Source organism: Lepidochelys olivacea, assembly GCF_965140295.1.
Source record: "Lepidochelys olivacea isolate rLepOli2 genome assembly, chromosome: 3".
In the NCBI taxonomy this organism is placed as follows: domain Eukaryota; kingdom Metazoa; phylum Chordata; order Testudines; family Cheloniidae; genus Lepidochelys; species Lepidochelys olivacea.
The window spans coordinates 95452463-95466360 of NC_140413.1; the positions used below are offsets into that span (position 1 = coordinate 95452463).

The 13898-nt window shown below is 42.6% G+C and overlaps 1 protein-coding gene across 7 annotated transcripts in view; it reads left to right on the forward strand.

Moving 5' to 3' along the window:
- Window positions 1–383: 383 nt before the first annotated feature.
- NKAIN2 (sodium/potassium transporting ATPase interacting 2) overlaps window positions 384–13898 on the forward strand; it is a gene marked incomplete at its 3' end in the record, with an annotated part of 793559 nt that continues 780044 nt past the window's right edge. For 2 of the 7 annotated variants that reach the window (XM_084624340.1, XM_084624343.1), the window contains exon 1: window positions 392–1473. In XM_084624340.1, coding sequence (XP_084480466.1) covers window positions 1420–1473 — 54 coding nt within the window. In that variant the 5' untranslated portion in view covers window positions 392–1419. Of the gene's footprint in view, window positions 1474–13898 lie in introns of all 7 variants that reach the window. The other 5 variants (XM_084624348.1, XM_084624345.1, XM_084624347.1 and 2 more) reach the window with 5 other exon arrangements.

Below are 13898 nucleotides of genomic sequence, written 5' to 3' on the forward strand. Positions count from 1 at the left end.
CCCTCCACCAGATCTGCCTCACCATTCAACCCACTCCCCATTTCCCAAGCCCCTCTCCTCTTTCCAACAGCCGCCCCCCACAAGTCACCTTCCAGTCAACCTTCCCCTGGGCTTCCCTCCGCTCATCCCTTCCATCGCTTTTGAGCAAGGAGAACTGGGGGCCCCAAGGGAAGCGGTTTCTCTTTCTGCAGGGACCTGGGACGCGCTCCTGGGCGGCGTGGGGCGGAGGCGCCGAGGGCCAGGTCCCAGCCAGGTGCCCCCCCGTGGCACTGCCCGCGTTTCGCGCCGTTCCTCCCGCGGTGCCCCGGCAGGCGGCAGCAGAGAGCTCCTCCCGCGCCCAGTCCCTCGCTCGCTCTCTGAGCGGCAGCCGCCGCCGCCCCTTCCAAAAATGGGAGCGGGGGCGGGGGTCTGGCCGAGCGGGGACCTCGCAGCCTCAAGTGCCCCCGCGGCTCCCGGAGAGGAGCCGCGTCCCCACCGCAGCCGGCACCTCCGCCCGCCCCGGTACCTGACCCAAAGAGCAGCCCCCTCCTCCCCAGCATCTGCCGCCAGAGCGCGTGTGGCAGCCACAGCAGCTCCCGCCACCGCCCACCGCCAAGGCCGCCCGGCTGCGCGGGCAGGGGGAGCTCGGGGAAGTGAAGATTTCACCGCTCGCTGGCTGGCTGGCTGGCTGGCTGGCTGGCTGGGGTGGGGTGGGGAGCAGCAAAGTCTGTTGCAGAGCCCGAGCCCTGAGGGGAGCGGGCACCCCTCCTCCCTTCCCCGCGCCTCAGCCGGGCTGCGCTGGAGCAGGCAAGAGCAGCAGCAGCCCCCACCTTGCGAGCCAGCCCCGTGCCATGCCGCTGAGCAGCCGCCGCCAGCTCCGTGCCACGCTCTCCTCCCGCTGCTGCTGCGCGGGGAGCCCGGCCGGCGCCGCATGGAGCCGCTGAAGCCTTCGCCCAGGGGAGTCGGGAGACCCGGCTAAGCCTCCCAGCAGAGGGGCGGCCGCTGCTGGCGCTGCCCGAGACCCGGCTGGGACAGAGGAGGAGGAAGGGGGCGCGCTGCTGCCCAGCATGAACTGAGCTCGGCCCCGCCGCCGCCCTGGAGGCTTTGCGAGCTGAGCTGGGGGGCAGGCTTTGAAGCCCAGATGCCTCTGGGGCTTCGCGGCACAGCGCGGCTGCTCCTGCTGGCACCTGGCGCAGCATTGCCCCCTGCGCTGCCGCCGACGCGCTCGCTGGAGGCTCGCTCCGTGGTGCACAGGGAGAGCGAAGGTAGCAGCGGCTGCTAACCCGGCGCAGCGGGTCCTAATGCCTGTCATTTCCCGGGACGCGCTGGCGGCGGCGGCAGCAGGCGAAAGCCCCCGGAGCCCCGCTCAGGTGTGCCTGGCCTCTCCCGCCATCTGATTGGATCAAGTTGGGCTCTACGTGGCGAGGGCTCTTGGAAACCATGGGTTATTGCAGCGGCAGGTGCACGCTGATCTTTGTCTGTGGCATGCAACTGGTAAGTGACACGGCGCTGTGTGCGGTGCCTCTCGGCAATCGTGGCAAAGAAGTGCAGGGCAGAGGCTGACACATGGGCTGCAAGGGGGAGGTGGAAGGTAAAAAAAAAGAAAAGAAAAGACTTTTCAGTGGATCATTGACACAAGGTATCATTGATCACATGGAGCGACTGTCCCAGCTGTCTTAAAATAAACCCCCCCAAACGAGGGAACTCCCTGAAATGGGAGAGATCTGGTGGTACCTTTGATATGCATTGGAAAAAAAGGGTCTGTTACAGGTGTTGCTTAGACAGCTATAGAGTTTTGTACATACAGTAAAGTTAATAAAACAAAACCTCAGGACAGTTTTGACAGGCATTGGCTAAACTTGGTGTCTGGTTTCTTTCAACAAACTGATATTTAGTTAGCACTCAGGGATGCCATTGTTATTAGTCATGAACAGCTTGCCACACAGGTGTGAGTGAATTTACCACTGACTTTTTCTGCAGTTATGTTTCTTCTTTCAGTATTAGTAACTGATGTTTAATTGCATTGCATTGTTACAGAAGTGAAAACAAATGCTAGAATGCATTGCAGATATTGTATTCATAGCCATCAGACATAAAAACAGTATTGAGTTTAGAAAGTATGCAAGAGAGGTACAATAACTTAGAAAAGGCTTAAAGATAGATCTACTTATCAAAAATATGGAATAGGTAAACATACCCTGGCACTCTAAAGTGACTGCACATTTTTAATGAACTGCTAACAAGCTAAAGAAAATCCATTTCCTTTTCTGTATTATATATGAGAATTTCCATCTGGATTATTGTCTGATTTGAGAGGATGGTGGAATTTGTAGAATTCAAATTAAATGCGATGCAAGTACACATCACTAAGGACCCAGCCACAAAAAATGCCACCTCTCTGAATTTCAATTGTCCAAGTGTGGAACATGTGGTAGAGGACTTCTTTAAGCAGTTAACCTTGATCGGGAATGAAATAATTAACATTACCTACTCCCCTGTATCTCTTATTGTATAGTCTTGCTGGAAAAGCCTGAGCTGGTATCAATGGCAACCAGCATTACCACCAATTCTTCCAATGGAGATAGGTACTAAGAAGACTGCAGAAGAAACCAATGGATTTCAGAGTCCTAAATCAAATCTACTTTTTATGTACTGTCAGTAGAACTGAAGCACAAATGTCTGTGGTCTTTTATATATGTTGTGATTAATCCTTTATCCTTCTGTGTTGTGGGAAGCCTTCTGTTTGTACAAATGGTGTTCTCAGAAGTTATCTGATCCTTTGTACTTGGTAAAAAGAAAAGGAGTGCTTGTGGCACCTTAGAGACTAACAAATTTATTTGAGCATAAGTTTTCGTGAGCGAGCTGTAGCTCACCAAAGCTTATGCTCAAATAAATTTGTTAGTCTCTAAGGTGCCACAAGTACTCCTTTTCTTTTTGCGGATACAGACTAACAGGGCTGCTACTCTGAAACCTGTCATTATGCAAGGCTTTGTATCTGGTATATTTTAGTAGATTTCATTTATTCATATGTAGTCTCTAAAGAAAAACTTGAATAGAAGTCTGTAGTACATGAGGAATGTAATCTTTTCCCAGCAATTTGGAAACATAAAACACATCATTTAAGTTTTCCAGATCTATTTAAGTTTCAGACCCATGCTTTTCATTTTCTGTGAAAAGGCAACAAAAAGTTTAAAATGTACATCATATGGACAAAAGTTCCCTTTGAAGAAATATTAGCTGGAGTGAATTAGCTTCTGAAGGTGCAGAGATGTAAAAACTTTCTTGTTCTTAGGGTCTGCACATTTGCTAACTGTGTGTGTATGTGTGTGTATAAACACCTCTCAGGGATATGTGAGTAAGTGAAATAATGCAGGATCTTGTTTCATATTATTTTACTTTTTTATTTTAACTTGGTAGGGTCCTAGAATAAGTAAAATATAATCTAAGTACTGTATTCCACCATTGCTTACAAAACCTTTGAGAATCAATATATTTCAAATAGACTGCAAGGCACTACTCTTCCCCTTTTTGACCCGAGCTACTCAAAAAATCAGCGTTTAGTTGGTTGGTCCAGTTAGGAGGAGAAAGGGTAATAGGTACTTCTCTGATGCAGTTTAGTTTGTTTACAAGGATTGTACAAAGTCCTGTGTCTCTGAATGCAGAAGGAATCAAATAGCAGAAAACAGCTTCTTTTGCTCACAGCACCAAGAGTACTTTTAGTCTGCACCCCTGACCCCAAAACGTCTCCCCATATATCTTCCAGGGTCAACTTCTTTCAGCTGTTTCTTCAGGCTCTCTCTCTGTCTCCTGTGCTTATCCCACTTTTTTCTTTTGTTCTGCCTTCTCCCCACCCCCAGCCCTGTCTAAAACAGTATTCAACAAAAGCTCCTGGGTGAGTTCACATACTCGTTGTCTTAAGTGGGGGCTTATATTTACAGTTATGCTAATTGAAAGGTGTATTCAGACCTGTCAATCTCCATGGGGTTTTAACTTGACTATAACAAGATTTGAGCGAGCTCATACCATTACATAGTGTCCTGACAAACCTGAAAGCTTTAATTTCTTTACTGCACAAGAAGGGGCACATTACTTCTAACCACCCCCCCCACCTCAATTATACTGTATCTGCGTAGTGACATTTCAGTAGATCAAAAATATAGTTGGCTATACAAGAATACTCTTCTTACTTTACAAAGGTCGTGTGCCCCCCACTTTATGTGCCGTCACATTGATATAAGTCATGAGCCTTCAAACCCTTTCTCATATGAGTACTTCCATTGATTGATTGGTGTGAGTGTGTAACGACTGTTTAGGCGTCAGCCCTGATCTACACTAGAAAATTAAGTTGGCTTAACTGCATTGCTTAGGGATGTAAAAAATCCACACCCCTGAGCTGCGTAGTTAAGCCAGCCTAACGTTTATGTAGACAGTGCTAGGTCGATGGAAGACTGCTTCTGTTGACCTACCTACTGCCTCTCAGGGAGGCGGATTACCTACGCCAATGAGAAAATTGCACTGAAGAGCTACAGTGGTGCAGGGCAGTAGCAGTGCCACTGTAGCATTTTGAGTGTAGACAAGTCCCTAGCTACCATCGCTTGGGGAGATGGTGTTCCTACAGGGATGGAAAAACTTCTTCCGGTTGCTATAGGCTGTGTCTATATACATGTCTGTGCTGGCATAGCTATGGCACCAGAGCTATGCCACTGTAATCTCTGTAGAGTAGAATGGCCTAAATTTTCAGGATTCAGCCCATAATTAGCAGCCATGTTGATGCAGATGAAGATGATAAAAAAAATGAAGAAAAGTCAACTGGCATGATATTGTGAAGCAGCATTACTTGACTGTTGATAATTTTTTGTCCACATTTTTAACAGAGAACATTTGTATTGAAAAACCAATGGTTTAATTTTGAAAACAATTATAAAACATAGAAAATACACTTTTAAGGAAAAAAGTTTCTGATTTTAAGAAAGGAAAGGGGTTTTGCACTTGTGTTTCTGTTAGAAGAATTTTTGCATATTTGCTTAGTATAGATGTAGTGATTTAGTTAGTCTTGGCAGGGTTGGCAAAATATGTAATACAATGGTATATTGTTGAGCATTAGAAAAGTTGCTGCAGGCTTATCTGTACAGTGTATGGCCAATCTCCGAAATGGACCATAAAGGCTAAATTTTCAAAGAATGCATCAGGAATGCTGTTAGATACACTTGAGAGCACCTGCTCAAACACAGAATTCCAACTGCACACTGATCAGTGCTCCCTTGCTTAACATACAGAGTCCCTCCTATTTGTGCTCTCACTTGTATTATGCAAAGCAGCTTCTGACAGTTCATTTTCTTCTGCATTTATTAACCAATAAGAAAAATTAATGCTCTTGTGACTGAGGCTGGAATGCTGTGTCCAGTTCTGGTACCCAGCATTCAAGAAGGATGTTGATAAATTGGAGAGGTTTCAGAGAAGAGCTACGAGAATGATTAAAGGATTAGAAAACATGCCAAATAGTTATAGATTGAGCTCCTTGAATCCATTTAGTTTAACAAAGAGAAAATTAAGGAGTGACTTGTTTGCAGTCTATAGGTACCTACATGAGGAACAAATATTTAATAATGGGCTCTTCAATCCAGCAGAGAAAGGTAAGATTATCCAATGGCTGGAACTGAAGCTAGACAAATTCAGATTGGAAAAAAGGCAAAGTTTTAACAGTGAGAGTCATTAATCACTGGAACAATGTACAAAGAGTTATAGTGGATTCTCCAACACTGACAATTTTTAAATCAACATTGGATGATTGGAAAACATTGGATGTTTTCTCAAAGGGTCAGGAATTTATTTTGGGGAAGTTCTATGGCCTGTATTATACAGGAGGTCAGACTAGATGATCACAATGTTTCCTTCTGGCCTTAGAATCTGTGAACCTGTAGCAGGTAAGAGTTAATTTTGCTGATGTCAGGTCCAAACTGTTAATTAATTTAGTATATGAAAATAATCCCAGTATACCTCTTAATTCTTCAAAGATATTAAACTGATTCTTTGTAAATTTATCTCCTCCTTCTCAAGAGGCCACCAAGCATGGATGTGTGTGAGTTGTGGTCTCTGTTTCTTTCACTTCTGACCCAGATTCCATGTTGCTTTGAGAGGGAGTCTCCACTATTCTACCTCTTCCCCAGCCTCTCGGCCTTTTTTTCTTTTGGGCCTCCTTTCCCATTAATAGCTCTACTGGCTGCCTATGCTGTTGCTTACAGTCTTCTCAACCAGCGGAAAAATGAAACTGACAGTCTAGTTGTCAGTTTCGGTGCTGTCCATAAAGGTCAGAAGAGCAGTAATGAAACTGGCCAGAGCCTTTTCAGTTTCCCTCTGTTGCTGTGAGGGAAAACTATGAACAATGGCAGAAGCACTGAGCCGGTCAGCAGGAAATTCAGGAAGACGGTACTTCATTTTGTCAAACTTGGAAGTTATCGTCATAAGCAAAGGCTAGAAATTTTAAAGTGGAATTTAAAATTCTTCAGAAATTAATAGCTTATCAGTCTACTTCTGTTCACTGTGGAAAGGGTCTCACTTCCCAGAGGCAAGTAGGTAAATGGTATTCTCCATCTCATGCAATATTTTATACTATTTTTATATGTCACTATTTACATTTTTCTTTGTGTTCTATACTGTCATGAGGTCCATTACTGTCCTGGCTGGTCTGGGGATTAGCTCCTTCCAAGTCCGATGTCCCTTTCTTCGAATCGTGGTACCCCTCTCAATCTGGGACTCAGCTACCCCTTCTTAGAGACTCAGCCCTCCAGCCAGGTCACTAGGTCCTCTCCTTCTTGGGTAGCAAAGTCCTCGGATGCAATCCCAAGCAGTCTTCTGCTCCATGTCCCAGTCTGTGCCACTTCAGCGGTTGGTAGAGGAACCCATCCCCACCCTCTACTCCAAGTTCCAGTCCAGGACCCGTGTCTAGCAACTGTGATCTGCTTGCATCCAGAGCCTGTTGCTGTTTCCACTGGACTCTTTCCTACTTCTCTGCTCTTATCTTCTGCACACACACACTCTCCCCCACTCTGGATTTATCAACCCAAACTCTCTGCAGACTACCTTAATCTGTAGTCTTAAACATATCTTCCTTCTCTCAAGGTGTGACTGCAAACTACTTCCCCTGTAGCCCTTTTCTGCTGCCAAATTCCTGGCTTTATACCAACCCTGCCTGTTTCTTTCTAGCTGGACTCCATCCTCCATCAGCTTTTCAATCCCTGACTCTCCCCTTGTGTGGGGTGGACACCTCGTCACATATACCTGATTGGTTATAATAAATTGTACGCATGAATGTTAGGCAGAAAATTTATAGATACACCTAACAAATAGGCATCAAGTTTTTGAAATGTTACTAGTCATTGTGGGCACCACAATTTTTGGATGCTCAACTTCAGTTGCTTTAAAGGGGCCTGATTTTCAAAGCGTATTTACTCAGGACTTTCTGAAAGTCAAGACACCCAAAAAAACTGATACAGCCAAAATTACTAGTCATTTCTGAAAATGTAGGCCAGGCATGGGGACCTTTTTTTTTATCGGGGCCATTGACCTACCAAAAAAATCAATGGCGGGCCGCGCACGTTCAATTCACGTGCCCAGGGGGGCGCAGAGGCTCAGTGCTTGTGGCTTCAGCTCCTCGGTGGGGGGGTACCACGAGCACTGGCTCGCCCGCCATGGGCAGGAAGCCCCAAGCCTCCGGAAGCTCCAAGCCTCAGCACCCCTCCCCCCCCCCACCCCCCCCCACCCACAGAGCTGGAACCACAAGTGCTGGCTTGGCCTCCGCAGGGCTGGAGCTGTGAGTGCCGGCTTGTCCTACTGTGGGAGGAAGAGTCTCTGCACCCCTCCCCCCCCGGGCAGGTGAGTTTAATGTGCGTGGCCCACGGGCTGGATGAAAATGAACAAGGGACCAGATCTGGCCTGTAAACTGTGGGTTCCCCATCCCTGATGTAGGCTTTAATTCTTATCTGTGCTTTATGCTGGTTAAAGTAGTGATCAGATACTTAATGGATTCTGACAGCTTGCTTCAAAAACTCCCTTGAGTTTCATGCCCTTGCACAAATTATTAACATGAGTGTAGAGAAAACTCAAACAATTTATTTCAGAAACAACACCAATTGGGGTAATTTCTATGCTTATCTGTGATATTGATGTACTGTATGTGAACCCATACTTAGTTATACTGTTGCACCTGTATGCACATATTTGTTCTGCTGGAAATAAAGCCCTGTAAACTTTCAAATGGTGGAAATGAATTACATAGAATCAGAAAGTAATATCTGCAGTATGCCTTTCATGGTCAGAGGTACAACTAATCTACAGTGCTAGCCTTCATACTTACAGAATTTTCTCTTCCAATTATTGCATAAACTATAAAACGATACATTTAACCACGCAGAACCAGAGCTTTAATCTTTGGAGAACAAGTGTGCCTTAGTGATAATTTTTTGTAAAAAGTAAGAAATATAACCTATCAAACTTCGGCTTGAACAGCAAGCAATCTTTATGCTCATTTTTATCTGTCATGAACAGAATATTTTAAATCATCATTACTGGAAAACTTGTAGATTCTGTCATGCATTGTGGTGTAGGCTTTTCATGTCAGAAACTGAGGTTGAACACCAGCTTAATGTCTGAAATGGGAATGGTAATTTCAGGTCTGTAGCAGTTTATATCACAATTCTACCCCACTTGATTTTGCTCAGTTTTGTATCATTAGTATCCTTATTTTAAGAGAAATCCTTGTCTGAATAGCTTGCAGATTGAATTATCAGCAGTCCTGCAGGGAGCTATGGCTATCCAGGTTAGAGCTGAGGTCACTTACAGAGCAGTATCAGAAAACTCACAGGGTTGTGCCTAAGCAATATTTACCAGATAGTTTTACAGAATAATTAACATTCCATTCTAGATGTGTTCTTACACCATGCCTTCACCATAATATCTGACTGTCTTCCAGCAGTGCATTAAGGGATGTAACTGACATCACGTTTGTGTTTGTTCTTTCATCCTCTCCCCAGCTGGGAGGTGTGTACAGGGTAGTGGTTTTTTTTTAAAATTCTTTTGATAATGACACATATGTTGCTATATTTTTATTTTAGAGGAGGCCATGTCACAGAAATGTGCCTTGTACTTAGAGCGGAAGGTGTTAGGTTTGTGTGGTCCTTAGTTCACAAATCCATAGGCTTTTTAAAAGTACAAAGATTCTTTTTTTGCTTCTAGAACTGGGTCTCTGGATGCCTTCAAAATTGTGTTTGGGTTAAAAACAGGTTGTTTCTTCTTAAAAATTCTTTGTAGTTTTGTTTTAATTTTGTAAGAAAAAAAATGAATGGATGAAGATGAGCATCCTAGCCTCTTTCTGTTCCAAAATTTTCTGATGGCACTAACTCTACAAAGGAAGTAAACACAAATTTACCTGCAGCAGACGTTCAACAAATGTATATTTTTGAAAGCTGCTGTGTAATGCTGCAGAGTGCATTTGAGGAGTTGTCAGGATTATATAAGTCAAGGATTTGAGCTAGAATTCAAAGAACTAACATCTTTTGTTGCAATGGAGGAAATGTGTAGCCAACCTTTAAGATGAGTAAAAACTTGAGGGGGTGGGGGATACACAGTATATTTCTGTGCTGTTATTCAGATGAAATACTCCAAATTGATAACTAAGATCTTTATTTCTTAATATTTTTCTGGTTATGCGTGGTAACAGGTACAGAACTTCAGTATTACTAGAAGTAAGAGCTGTTATGTAACTGGATTGTAATGACAGGTTTCAGAGTAACAGCCGTGTTAGTCTGTATTCGCAAAAAGAAAAGGAGTACTTGTGGCACCTTAGAGACTAACCAATTTATTAGAGCATAAGCTTTCGTGAGCTACAGCTCACTTCATCAGATGCATATCGTGGAAACTGCAGCAGACTTTATATATACACAGAGAATATGAACCAATACCTCCTCCCACCCCACTGTCCTGCTGGTAATAGCTTATCTAAAGTGATCATCAGGTGGGACATTTCCAGCACAAATCCAGGTTTTCTCACCCTCCACCCCCACACACAAATTCACTCTCCTGCTGGTGATAGCCCATCCAAAGTGACAACTCTTTACACAATGTGCATGACAATCAAGTTGGGCTATTTCCTGCACAAATGCAGGTTTTCTCACATCCCCCCCACCCCCATACACACACAAACTAACTCTCCTGCTGGTAATAGCTCATCCAAACTGACCACTCTTCAAGTTTAAATCCAAGTTAAACCAGAACATCTGGGGGGGGGGGGGTAGGAAAAAACAAGAGGAAACAGGCTACCTTGCATAATGACTTAGCCACTCCAAGTCTCTATTTAAGCCTAAATTAATAGTATCCAATTTGCAAACGAATTCCAATTCAGCAGTTTCTCGCTGGAGTCTGGATTTGAAGTTTTTTTGTTTTAAGATAGCGACCTTCATGTCTGTGATTGCGTGACCAGAGAGATTGAAGTGTTCTCCGACTGGTTTATGAATGTTATAATTCTTGACATCTGATTTGTGTCCATTTATTCTTTTACGTAGAGACTGTCCAGTTTGACCAATGTACATGGCAGAGGGGCATTGCTGGCACATGATGGCATATATCACATTGGTGGATGTGCAGGTGAACGAGCCTCTGATAGTGTGGCTGATGTTATTAGGCCCTGTGATGGTGTCCCCTGAATAGATATATTAATTTAGTATATATTAATTGTGGGCACAATTGGCAACGGGCTTTGTTGCAAGGATAAGTTCCTGGGTTAGTGGTTCTGTTGTGTGGTATGTGGTTGTTGGTGAGTATTTGCTTCAGGTTGCGGGGCTGTCTGTAGGCAAGGACTGGCCTGTCTCCCAAGATTTGTGAGAGTGTAATGAGTTGACTTCCATGTAGTAGTGAATATGTAGAGAAATTCAGTGAAGGTACAAAAGTTTTTAACCATCAAAGATGTTTTATTCTTGTTCTAATGAAGTTTTGTTGTTGTTGGTTTTAAATATGAATAAACTAACATCGCTCTTCTAGAGGGAAATAATACTGCTTTCAATATCTGGTGAGTCAGAGGATGGAAGATCTAGTTCCTTCTAACTTGTAAAGTGATAAAGAGATATAGTGGCTTGAATGGACACCTCCTTGCCAGAGCCAACAAGTAGGTCCTAAGCTACTACCCAATTTATTTAAAAAAAATATGTAATATACCATTGTCTTGATGGTGTCTGAAAATATTTCACATTCTATAACTCTCTAGAAATGACATCTAGAGCGAGAAACTACTGATCTCTGTGTTCACTAAAAGTAAACATGCATATCTAATAGTTCTATTCAACAGACATCATATTTATGCATTTTTAATTTCAAATATTGCTTTGAATTCATAAATAACTTATGAGAAATGTTTATCAGTTTAAGACTATCTGTTGATTCTTACTAAAATGTGCACATATACTATACCTCACAAGTGTCCTTCATTTTAAACTCATATTTACCTTTCATGCACAAACCTGCTGCTCTTCTATATATGTAATTGTACGTTTTTTAAATGAGAAATACTGGAGTGGGAAACTAAAGTCAGAAAAATGTTACTGATGTTGAAAAAAATTTACTCTTCATTGTTTTATGTTTCTTACACTGATAGCTTTCTAGTGCGCCTCTTTTTAGGCCATTTTACCTACATATGCTTTAATTCTGCTTTTATTGAAGAAACTGAATAAACGACCAATGACATCAGTGAGAGAAGGATTGGAGTCGTCATATCACTTATTTGCACCTGAGTAGGTTAAGGTTCAGGGTTTTGTTTCGTTTTTTCTTTCTTTTTTTTTCCCCTGCACATCACAAGGTCTTGATGGTAGAGTTTAGTAGAGAAGACACCAACATGAAGTTAATGATATCACTTCTAAGGGGAACTCAGTGTTTCTTCCAATATAACAATACCTACCACATTTATATTTTGTATCCCCTTTATAGAGTTACAACGCTCTAGTGGGAAGGGTGTGTGTGTGTGTGATTGCGGCCTAGTAAACAAATCCCTGAACTGGAACTCAGAAGAGCAGGATTCTAGCCATAGCTCTTTCCATGGCCTTCTGCAATGACCTTGGGCAAGTCATATCACCTTTCTATGCTTCAGTTTCCATATCTGTAAAATTGGGATTTGATGATACATACTTCCTTGGAAAATCACTTTCAGATCTATTGATGAAAATGCTATAAAATAGGTTTAAAACATTGGTCAAACTGGACAGTGTCTACGCAAAAGAATAAATGGACACAAATCTGACATCAGGAATCATAACATCAAAAACTGGTAGGAGAACACTTCAACCTCTCTGGCCACTCAGTAAAAGACTTAAGGGTGGCAATTTTGCAACAGAAAAGCTTCAAAAACAGACTCCAAGGAGAACTTGCTGAGCTTGAATTAATATGCAAATGAGATACCATTAACTTGGGTTTGAATAGAGACCGGGAATGGCTGGGTCATCACCCATATTGAATCTATTTCCCCATGTTAAGTATCCTCCCACCTTCTTGTCAACTGTCTAAATGGGCCATCTTGATTATCACTACAAAAGTTTTTTTTCTCCTGCTGATAATAGCTCATCTTAATTAATTAGCCTCTTACAGTTTGTATGGCAACTTCCACCTTCTCTGTATGTGTATATATACACCTTCTTATGTCTGATGAAGTGGGCTGTAGCCCACAAAAGCTTATGCTCTAATAAATTTGTTAGTCTCTAAGGTGCCACAAGCACTCCTGTTCTTTTTTCATAAAACAGGTAGGTATTCATCTTCTTCTTTCAGAAGACATTACTACAAAATCCTTTGCAGACTCTGCATCTATAAGGATCACATCACTTTCTTCTTAAGTCCAGCCACTTCTGGTGGTAGCATTGTCACAGCTGTTTCTTAACAGCACAGCAAGACACAGCAGAGTAGGAGAGAAGTGAACAATAATTTCTCTAATTAAACTACAATGGAAATTGAGACAGAGCAGAATATAGAACTGTTAATTGGAATTTAGCTGACATAAGCATAAATAGTATGTAAAATTTCATCTGTCCTATATTTAAGTAATGTTGCAGACCTAACAAAAGGGCCAGATTCTGGAGTATTATATTACACCTTCCCAAATTCTCACACAGAAAACAGTTTATAGAATAAGATACTATTCACTAAGAGGAAGGATAGTGAATCTGGCTTAGAGACAAATGTTGGCTAATATTTGTATCTGAACTCTTAACTGCTTTCTGAATTAAAGTAATTCTTTCTCAGGTGACTCATACTATGGTTCACTTTACTAATTAAAAATTCTTTTAGCATTCTCCACAGAAGGGCCTACTAATTGGCTCTCAACAATTATTTTCCTTTTAACTTTAAGATAAAAAGCTTTAGTGCAAAAAGGAAGATAGATGCTATGATGTCTCTTTAGAACAATGCATGGGGGTATGAAAAGTAGTTATCCAATCATTCATAACAAAATGCGAAGCTTACAGATGTTGGCCATGACTAACAACGGCCCTGAGTTTTCCTTTATTCTCTGGTCACAGATTGAGCAGACTATCACAGAAACTATTATAAAGCATTGAAACAAAGGAGAGAAAAAGCCAGTTGTATATCATTGCTCCTTTCACAAATAAAACCACAAATATGTTATGCCTAAGAAGACCCTGTTCAATGTTCATTGGAACCACCAGTGACATGGGTTTTTATGATAACACTAGTTACTGGCCAGTCATGTCATTGCATCATTATTCAAGTTGGCAGTGCAAAAGACAAGAAAACATTAGGAGTTAAGGGACTACTAAAGAGGAGGAGGCTGATCTGGAAAATAATTTTTAAATACAGATGCTGTATTTCTTGTTAATGATGTTGCAAAGCTTTTAAAAACAATGTGCACAACCACTCCCATCCCATGTGTT